This window comes from Theropithecus gelada, chromosome 10 (genome assembly GCF_003255815.1).
Source record: "Theropithecus gelada isolate Dixy chromosome 10, Tgel_1.0, whole genome shotgun sequence".
Classification (NCBI taxonomy): domain Eukaryota; kingdom Metazoa; phylum Chordata; class Mammalia; order Primates; family Cercopithecidae; genus Theropithecus; species Theropithecus gelada.
In genome coordinates, this window is record NC_037678.1 from 67,114,884 (window position 1) to 67,125,328 (window position 10,445).

General features: G+C 53.3%; 1 protein-coding gene across 1 annotated transcript in view; it reads left to right on the forward strand.

The window, feature by feature from the left end:
- LOC112633081 (fer-1-like protein 4) overlaps positions 1–9,816 on the forward strand; it is a 59,953-nt gene extending 50,137 nt beyond the window's left edge. Inside the window, exons 36-45 of the mRNA XM_025399488.1 lie at positions 3,087–3,214; positions 3,396–3,566; positions 4,324–4,478; positions 5,339–5,496; positions 6,364–6,449; positions 7,946–8,044; positions 8,222–8,463; positions 8,928–9,211; positions 9,295–9,395; positions 9,500–9,816. Coding sequence (XP_025255273.1) covers positions 3,087–3,214; positions 3,396–3,566; positions 4,324–4,478; positions 5,339–5,496; positions 6,364–6,449; positions 7,946–8,044; positions 8,222–8,463; positions 8,928–9,211; positions 9,295–9,395; positions 9,500–9,689 — 1,614 coding nt within the window. The 3' untranslated portion in view covers positions 9,690–9,816. The remainder of the gene's footprint in view (positions 1–3,086; positions 3,215–3,395; positions 3,567–4,323; positions 4,479–5,338; positions 5,497–6,363; positions 6,450–7,945; positions 8,045–8,221; positions 8,464–8,927; positions 9,212–9,294; positions 9,396–9,499) is intronic.
- Positions 9,817–10,445: the final 629 nt, after the last annotated feature.

Below are 10,445 nucleotides of genomic sequence, written 5' to 3' on the forward strand. Positions count from 1 at the left end.
AAAAAAAAAAAAAAAAAAAAAAAAAAAAAAAAAAAAAAAGAAATGGTTCTTTTCCCATTGAATGGCCTAGGTAGCCTTGTTGAAAATCGATTGAACCATAGATATGTGGATTTCTTTCTGGACTCTCAATTCTATTCCACTGATCTATGTTTATGCCACTACTTTACTCCTTTATTACTGTTGCTTTGTACTAAATTTGTGGGTTTTTTTTTTTTTTTTTTGACATGGTCTCACTCTGTTGCCCAGGGTGGGATGCAGTGGCATAATCATGGCTCACTGCGGCCCTGACCTCCTGGGCTCAAGCAATCCTTCCACCTCAGCCCCGACAAGTAGCTGGGACTACAGGTGCATGCCACCATGCCCAGCTAATTTTTTCTATTTTTTAGTAGAGACAGGATTTTGCCATGTTGCCCAAGCTGGTCTTGAACTCCTGAGCTCCTGCCTGTCTTAGCATCCCAGAGTACTAGGATTATAGGTGTGAACCACTGAGCCAAGCCGGCACAGGAAATTAAGGCTTGACTGAATATCTCTAAGTAGGATTTGGACAGGACAAGAGAGGAAAGAGATTTCAAATAATAAAATTAACATGTAATCACAAGGAGAAAAAAAAGCTTTGCCTTTATGAAGCTTGCATTCTAGTAGGAGAAACAAACATTAACAATAAGTAAATGTTAGTGCCTTAGAAAGGTGTTAAGTGTGGCCATGTGTGATGGTTCAAGCCTGTAATCCCAGCACTTTGGGAGGCTGAGGCAGGCGGATCACCTGAGGTCAGCAGTTCGAGACCAGCCTGGCCAGCATGGTGAAACCCCCTCTCTAATAATACAAAAATTAGCCAGATGTGGTGGCACATGCCTGTAATCCCAGCTACTAGGCAGGCTGAGGCAGGAGAATTGCTTGAACCTGGGAGGTAGAGGTTGTTGCAGTGAGCGGAGATCACGCCATTGCATTCCAACCTGGGCAACAGAGCGAGACTCTCTCAGGGAAAAAAAAGAAAGCATAAGTGCTATGGAAAATATAAATACCAAAAATATAATCAAATTGGCACAGTGGCTCATGCCTGTAACCCCAGCTACTCAGAAGGCTGAGGTGGGAGGACTGCTTGATGCCAGGAGTTCTCAAGACCAGCCTGGGCAACAGAACGAGACCCAATCTCTAAAAAGATGAAAATATCATCAGAGAGAAAGTATAGATTACTACAACGGAATGACAGTCAGCCCATCAACTTCTCTACAGCAACCAAAAGTGCTAGAAGAAAAATAGAAAAATATCTTTAAAGCACTGAGAGAAAAATAACTATCACCCTTGAATTGTATGTCCTAGGAAACGTTCATTCAAGAAAGAAAAAAATGAAAGACCTCTTTAGGCAAACAACAATTGAAAAAATTACCCAACAACTTTCAGTCAAGAAACTACACAGGGCTGAAGGTGTAGTGGCTCACTCTGTGTAATCCCAGGACTTTGGGAGGCCAAGGTGGGAAAATCATTTGAGGCCAGGAGTTCAACACCAACCTTGGCAACGTAGTGAGAGCCCTATCTCTACAAAAAGAAAAGGAGGGAAAAAAAGAAAAGAAACTACACAGGATATAACGCCTGCCTTCCTTCCTCCCTCCCTCCCTCCCTCCCTCCCTCCCTCCCTCCCTTCCTTCCTTCCTTCCCTCCCTCCTTCCTTCCTTCCCTCCCTCCCTCTTTCCCTCCCTCCCTCTTTCTCTCTTTCTTTTCTAGACAGTTTGCTTCTGTTGCCCAGGCTGGTGTGCAGTGGCACGATCTCAGCTCACTGCAATTTCTGCCCCCCGGATTCAAGTGATTCTCTTGCCTCAGCCTCCCGGGTAGCTGAGATTATAGGCATGTGCCACCACGCCTGGCTAAGTTTTGTATTTTTAGTAAGATGGGGTTTCTCCATGATGGCTAGGTTGGTCTCCAACTCCTGCTAGTGATCCACCTGCCTTGGCCTCCCAAAGTGCTGGGATTACAGGTATGAGCCGCTGCGCCCGGCCCTACACAGGATATAATTTCAAAAGGAGAAACATGACTATTGAACAGTGAAGGAAGCCAGGTTTGGTGGCTTATGCCTGTAATTCCAGCACTTTGGGAGACCACGATAGGAGGATTGCTTGAGGCCAGGAGTTTGAGACCAGCCTGGGCAACACAGTGAGACCTCCATATCTATTAAAAAACATTCATAAATTGGTGGCTCACACCTGTAATCCCAGCACTTTGGGAGGCCAAGGTGGGTGGATCACGAAGTCAGGAGATCGAGACGCTCCTGGCTAACACGGTGAAACCCCGTCTCTACTGAAAATACAAAAAATTAGCCGGACGTGGTGGTGGGCGCCTGCAGTCCCAGCTACTCGGGAGGCTGAGGCGGGAGAATGGCGTGAACCCGGGAGGCGGAGCTTGCAGTGAGCCGAGATCATGAGACTGCACTCCAGCCTGGGTGACAGAGTGAGACTCGGTCTCAAAAAAAAAAAAAAAAAATCATAAATTAAAAAATAAGTCAAACCATATAGAAAGTTATGGCCGGGTGCGGTGGCTCAAGCCTGTAATCCCAGCACTTTGGGAGGCCGAGACGGGCGGATCACGAGGTCAGGAGATCGAGACCATCCTGGCTGACACGGTGAAACCCCGTCTCTACTAAAAACTACAAAAAACTAGCCGGGCGAGGTGGCGGGTGCCTGTAGACCCAGCTACTCGGGAGGCTGAGGCAGGAGAATGGCGTAAACCCGGGAGGCGGAGCTTGCAGTGAGCCGAGATCTGGCCACTGCACTCCAGCCTGGGCGGCAGAACAAGACTCTGTCTCAAAAAAAAAAAAAAAAAAGTTATGAGTTGAATAGTAAGTCCCTTATACATCTTTCAAAATATTTTGTTTCATTATACTTTTCGTTATACCTATTTGTATGACTTAACTATTTCATAACTAATTGAAAATAAAAGTCATCTTGTCCAACCTCTCCATTAGCTCCTCACAGGAGGAGATCTCTCCTTGATAACTACTTGCTTTCACATAATGGGAAATTAGGTCTGACAAGGGTAACCTTGGGTTATCATAATGACGTTTCTCTCAATTCCACTCCATGCTGTTCCCCTAGGCTACCAACCTGGCTCCTGCAGACCCCAATGGTAAAGCAGACCCTTATGTGGTGGTGAGCACTGGCCGGGAGCGGCAGGACACCAAGGAACGCTACATCCCCAAGCAGCTCAACCCCATCTTTGGAGAGTGAGGCTGGGCCCTGTGGGGTAGAAACGGGGTAGCTGGAGGAGCATCCAGCCCTGTGGCCTTGTGGCAGCTGGCCTAGGGATGGCAAGGGAATGGACAGGGGCTGCTGACAACGCCACCCCCTCCCCAGACCACCTCCTGGAGCATGAAAATGACCTCAGCCCCTCTCCCTCCTTGCCAGGATCCTGGAGCTAAGCATCTCTCTCCCAGCTGAGACGGAGCTGACGGTGGCCATATTTGATCATGACCTCGTGGGTTCTGACGACCTCATCGGGGAGACCCACATTGATCTGGAAAACCGATTCTATAGCCACCACAGAGCAAACTGTGGGCTGGCCTCCCAGTATGACGTGTGGGTCTGGCAGGGCCCACAGGAGCCATTCTAACTTTCTGGCCAAACACATTCAAGCTCACATTCCCTTTTGTGTCTCCAGATCCTATGATTTCATGGAAGGGGACCCTCCCACCCAACACCACTGCCAACCAAGACAGCTCAGTGGTCAAGACTTGGGCTTGGGAGTGGGATCCTGTAACGAATGCCACTTGACCTGTTTTTTTTTTTCTTTTTCTTTTTTGAAATGGAGTCTCGCTCTGTCTCCCGGGCTGGAGTGCAGTGGCACTATCTTGGCTGATTGCAACCTCTGCCTCCTGGGTTCAAGCGATTCTCCTGCCTCAGCCTCCCCAGTAGCTGGGATTACAGGCGTGGGCCACCATGCCCAGCTAATTTTTGTATTTTTAGTAGAGACAGGGTTTCACCATGTTGGCCAGGCTGGTCTCGAACCCCTGACCTCAAGTGATCCGCCCACATCTGCCTCCCAAAGTGCTGGTATTACAGGTGTGAGCCACCACACCAGGCCCACTTAACCTCTTCGAGCCTCAGTTTTCTCATCTGCAAAACAGAAGTAATAAGATCAGTATCTTCTTAATGGAAGCACCTGGACTACATTTTTGATTTTCGATTTTCATTGTTATTGTAAATGAGGACTAACCTGTCTCCCGTTGGGAGTTTTGAACCTAGACCTCATGTCTTCATGATGTCACCCCTGCCCCAGGCCCAGGTGTGTCCCCACACCAGCCCCAGCTGATGCATCTTCCTTTTCTGCCTGCAGGGATGGTTACAATGCCTGGCGTGATGCGTTCCGGCCTTCGCAGATCCTGGCGGGGCTGTGCCAACGCTGTGGCCTCCCTGCCCCTGAATACCGAGCCGGTGCTGTCAAGGTGGGCAGCAAAGTCTTTCTGACACCGCCGGAGACCCTGCCCCCAGGTACCAGCCCCTTTCTGTTAAAGCAAGATGTTGGTAGAACAAGGTACAGGAGGCCCAGGTGCCCAGTCTTGTGCGCTCCCCAAAATAACCCATTGTTTCAGCAGTTAGAGGTGAATTTGGTTGAGTAAGGATGAGGTTCTTGGGTGTTAGGGAGCAAACAGTCTTTACTGGTGAGCATGAGATCCCCCAAAGAGCCAAAGTGGACCGGTAACTAATCAAGTTCCCAGAACGCAGAGGTCCCATAGAGCGTCCCATGTAACAGAATGTGGCTGCAGAATTAAATGGCTGGAGGCTTATTCTTTTTATTTTTATTTTTATTTTTGAGACAGGATAGTTGCTCTGTCACCCAGGCTGGAGTGCAGCCATCTCAGCTCACTGCAGCCTGGACCTCCCAGGCTCAAGTGATCCTCCCACCTCAGCTCCCCGAGTAGCTGGGATTACAGGTGTGCACCATCATGCCCGCCTGTTTCTTTTTCTTTTGGTAGAGATGAGGTTTCGCCATGTTACTCAGGCTGGTCTCAAACTCCTGGACTCAAGCGATCCTCCCACCTTGGCCTCCAAAAGTCCTGGGATTACAGGCATGAGCCACTGCGCCTGCTCTGGTGGCTTATTCTCTAAATAGGGTCTAGGCGAAGGTGGCAGTACCTCCAATCCCACTGTCCCCTGACTGCTGGCTTTTCACTGGGCAAAAAGTTATAGCAGCTTCCCCTACTTTTTGTGCATTTCAGAGCTGCTCTCCTAGCCCACAGGGCTTTATCTGACAGAGTGGCTTCCCCAGCTTAGAGCTTCTGTGGCGGGGGAGGGAGGGAGGAGATGTGGAAACTGTGTGGAACCCTAAGCTCACACACCTCTTGTTTCAGGCAGCAGTGGCCCCAAGGTGAGTGGGGACCCTGAAGAGGCCCAGGCATTGCTTGTGTTGAGGCGCTGGCAGGAAATGCCGGGTTTTGGGATCCAGCTGGTACCCGAGCATGTAGAAACACGGCCTCTCTACCATCCCCGTAGCCCCGGGCTGCTGCAGGTGAGGAGGGCTCAGCACCCAGGCCCAGAATCACAAGACTCTCGGAATCCCAGGATACCCACCCAATCCTGGGCCCTGGGCCCCCAGGACAGCCTTTCCCCAAGGTGTCCACCTAGGTGCCACCTGCAGCTCCTGACTACGGCTCCTGTTGCTGGTCCCTGTGTCCCTGCTTGTCCTGGACCTCCATCCTGGACCACACCCTCACCCCTGACCCTAGTCCTACAGGATCCCCACCTCTGGGCACCAAGACTCAGGATGTGGGGTTCCTAACCTGACCCCCTGCAGATCCCTAATATCTGGACCTTGGAACACCAGATATTACTTTTAATCTCAACTTCCCCTTCTGGAACCTCATTTTTTTTTTCTTTTTTGAAATGGGGTCTCACTCTGTTGCCCAGGCTGGAGTACAGTTCCATGATCTCGGTTCACTGCAGCCTCCGCCTCTCAGGCTCAAGTGATCCTCCCACCTCAGCCTCAGGGGTAGCTGGGATTACAGGCGTCTGCTACCAAACCTGGCTAATTCTTGTATTTTTTGTAGAGACAGGGTTGCGTCATGTTGCCCAGGCTGGCCTCAAACTCCTGAGCTCAAGCCATCTACCCTCCATGGACTCCCAAAGTGCTGGGATTATAGGCGTGAGCCACTGCACCCAGCCTGGACCTCATCCTTGAACCCCTAATCTAACCTTGATCCTGGAACCCACACTTCAGACTCCACCTTTATCCTCATCCCCCAGGATCTGCCTGACCCTGTCATTTTGACCCTAGCTCTTTTCTCCACCTGGGGACAAGGCACAGCCTGTGGCCACAGGGCTGTCAGGGAAGGTTGGGAGCCTGACAAGACCCTCCAGCCTGGTCCTGTCCCCCCAGGGATCTCTCCACATGTGGATTGACATCTTTCCTCGAGATGTGCCTGCCCCACCCCCAGTTGACATCAAGCCTCGGCAGCCGGTCAGGTGAGAGTTCTGTCGCCTCCTCCCAAGGCGGATACACGTCTTGGTCTACCTGTACAAGGGTCCTCTGAAAACCTGGGTCCCCAGTGAAGCAGGCAGAGGCTGCTAATCACAGGCTGTCCAGTAGGTGCCATTAAATTCCCTTTTATTCATAAGCCATTGCAAGTTGAGTGTCTCTTGTAAACTGACTCCAAGTACCTTTTGGTAAGCCCCCTTCCCACCTGAGCTCATCTGAGTGGAGTTCTGTGTGGGGCACAGCCACGTCACACAGGCTGAATGCAGATGCTCGGATACCAGCAGCCTGTCACTTTCTGCCTCTGGGCTCTGCTTTCCTTGGTGTCACTCTCAGGGAGCCCTCTGCAGTCTGGGGGCAAGGTGGCATCTAATAGTGTGAGGCTTACATCTTTTTTTTTTTTTTTTTTTTTTTGAGACAGAGTCTCGCTTAGTCGCCCAGGCTGGAGTGCAGTGGCCGGATCTCAGCTCACTGCAAGCTCCGCCTCCCGGGTTCACGCCATTCTCCTGCCTCAGCCTCCCGAGTAGCTGGGACTACAGGCGCCCGCCACCTCGCCTGGCTAGTTTTTTGTATTTTTTAGTAGAGACGGGGTTTCACCGTGTCAGCCAGGATGGTCTCGATCTCCTGACCTCGTGATCCGCCCGTCTCGGCCTCCCAAAGGAGGCTTACATCTTAGCCAGGCCATCTAAGCGGAAACAAACACCTCTTTCCCATTTACAGCAAAAGCCTCAGGGCTGACCCAGTAGACCAGCTTGGGTCAAATGCTGTGCCCTGAACCAATCATTGTGGCCAGGGGGCTGTAATACTGGAATCGGCCAGTCCAGGGATGTCTCCCCCACCCTGCCTAGCCAGGGAGGGAGGGGCCTGCCCCACCAGAATCCCATAGATTGACCGTGGTGGTGGGGAGGGGTGGTTGGGGCGGGGGCGGGTCACCAGCAGAAAATCATGGTGCTGTCAACAAATGAGGGGAAGTTGATGCTGGGCTGGAGAAAACAGCTACCCAGGCAACCCCATGGCAGCCAAGGACAGGGCTACATGAGGGTAGGGTCCAGAGTGTCACAGCCCTCCTGTCCCTCAGGCACTGTACGCTCACTCTTGTCCCCCGTCTCTCATCCTCCCTCTTCTCCCTGCAGACTGGCTTTCTCTGTTCACTCACTTTTCTACATCCCCAAACTCTGGCTTGTAGTGGCTCCAGCTCTGCATCTGATGCCACACTATGCAGTGGTACAGGGTCCTGATTCCAAATTCACAGGAAGGAGAACCTTGCTGGCCCAGCAGACCATTCCTGATGTCATCTGCTGTGGCCAGGGTGGTCAGTGACACCTGGGGCTGTCCCTTCATGGGACCACAGGCATTGGATTCCCCTGCTGGGCACACAGGTGCCCAGTGACTGTCAGTGGGCCAGGCCCAGGTCCCTCCTGTTTCCTGCAGCCTCTTTCAGGGCCCCGCTCGAGAGTCTGAAGCCACCCCCTAATGTGCCCCGCAGCTATGAGCTCAGAGTTGTCATCTGGAACACGGAAGATGTGGTTCTGGATGACGTGAATCCACTCACCGGAGAGATGTCAAGTGACATCTATGTGAAGAGGTAGACTGCAGGCCAGGTGGGGCAATGGCAGTGCACTAAGGGGGGACTGTAAATGGGTGTGGGCCCTCGGGCTGAGTCCAGAGCCCGGTCCCCAGGCCCTCCGTGGTGCTGAGAGCTGGGTGAGGAGTGGGTTCTCCGTGTAGCTCCAGCCCTGACACTCACCCAACCCGGCCCCAGCTGGGTGAAGGGGCTGGAGCATGACAAGCAGGAGACAGATGTTCACTTCAACTCCCTGACTGGGGAGGGGAACTTCAATTGGCGCTTTGTGTTCCGCTTCGACTACCTGCCCACGGAGCGGGAGGTAAGCGTCCGGCGCCGGCCTGGACCCTTCGCCTTGGAGGAGGCCGAGTTTCGGCAGCCCGCAGTGCTGGTCCTGCAGGTCTGGGACTATGACCGCATCTCCGCCAACGACTTCCTTGGTATTGCACTGCTTAGCCTTCCCCACCCTCAGCCCCTGCCTCCAGCCCTCACCTCTGTCCCCTGGTTCCCTACTCTGACCCAATCTTGAATCAGGATTTTGGACCCGAGGTCTGAAACGTTTGCTTTCTGGCCTAATTACTGAGTTAATTGAGCCCAGACCACAGTAAACTCCATTCCCACCAAGTCTCTGATTCAACTCTGATTTGACCCTAACTTGTCACCCTGACACTGACTCCACAGCCTCTGCTCCTTGACACTCTGCTCCCAACCCTTGGCCCTCTTCCACTGGGGAGTGGCAATGGGTAGACCGCTGGGCTGTGGTTTGGGTGGTCCATAACTGTGGCCTGACCACACACTGCAACTTTCAGATGCCCCAACTTACAACCTTGGTGTGTTGCCTCCTCACCCCTGGCACAATGAGACTTTGATCCCATGCCTAACCCGGTGTGCTCTGGACTTGCAGGATCCCTGGAGTTGCAGCTACCGGACATGGTGCGTGGGGCCCGGGGCCCCGAGCTCTGCTCTGTGCGGCTGGCCCGTGATGGGGCCGGGCCGAGATGCAATCTGTTTCGCTGCCGCCGCCTGCGAGGCTGGTGGCCGGTAGTGAAGCTGAAGGAGGCAGAGGACGTGGAGCGGGAGGCTCAGGAGGCTCAGGCTAGCAAGAAGAAGCGAAAGCAGAAGAGGAGGAAGGGCCGGCCAGAAGACCTGGAGTTCACAGACACGGGTGGCAACGTGTACATCCTCACGGTGGGTGCCCGTGGCGGAGGCCAGGCTGAGCTGGGGCCTGAGCCGGCCCTGTGCTCCCAGTGATGCAGGAGTGTCTTTTTTAGGGCAAGGTAGAGGCAGAGTTTGAGCTGCTGACCGTGGAGGAGGCTGAGAAACGGCCGGTGGGGAAGGGGCGGAAGGAGCCAGAGCCTCTGGAGAAACCCAGGTGAGTCAGGCACGGGGGCCGGGGCCACAGCCTGGGCCGATGGGGGAGGCGGGGGTGCCCAAGGGGCCACCTTCTCATCCTGACACCACCCTTCTCCTCAACAGCCGCCCCAAAACTTCCTTCAACTGGTTTGTGAACCCGCTGAAGACCTTTGTCTTCTTCATCTGGCGCCGGTACTGGCGCATCCTGGTGCTGCTGCTGCTACTGGCGCTGCTCACCGTCTTCCTCCTCCTGGTCTTCTACACCATCCCTGGCCAGATCAGCCAGGTCATCTTCCGTCCCCTCCACAAGTGACTCTCACTGACCTTGGACACTCACCCAGGGTGCCACCCCTTCAACGCCTGCTCCTGGAAGTCTTTCTTGCCAACGTGAGCTACCCGAGTCCAGCGCTTCCTCTGAATAAACCTATCACAGCCACTGACCCGTGGTCACGTGCTGTCCAAGGCTGGCGCTCCAGGTGGCAGAGAACAGATGTTCTTGGGTGGCTCAGGTGCTGGGGGCTTACTTGGAGAATGCACAGGGATAGAAGGCTGCCCCCATCCCCACTGCAGGGAAGAAAAGGGCCCCGGCAGCTAAGTTATGACCCCCCTCTGAGCAGCTCCACCACGGCTCCTGCTCCTGCTGGCGGCCAGGTCCCTCTCACCTCACCTGTTTCTGGCTTCCACTGCTCCAGGACAGCTAAGGACCTGACAGACTCCATTAACCTGTCCATTCCTCACCATCCCTGAGAGAGGCTTCCATCAGAGCTGGATCTTGGGTCTGACTCCAGAGGTTCTGCTGTCACTACCTGACTTCGCTTCCTTTCCCCTTTCTCTTGCTTTTCCCCTGCCACAGTCTTAGATCAACATTCGAGATATGATCTGATAAACTGGTTGTTTAGGTACCCCTACCTCCCTGGGCCATAGACTGGTGAGGTCGCTGGGCCCTGCTTCTCCACATGTAGCCAGAGTTCTAACGAGAAACCCTGATTAGGCCCCAAGCCAGGGGTCTGGTGCTGGCCCTGCTCCAGAATGGCCACTGCTACCTTCCCACCTTCCCACCTTGATGTTC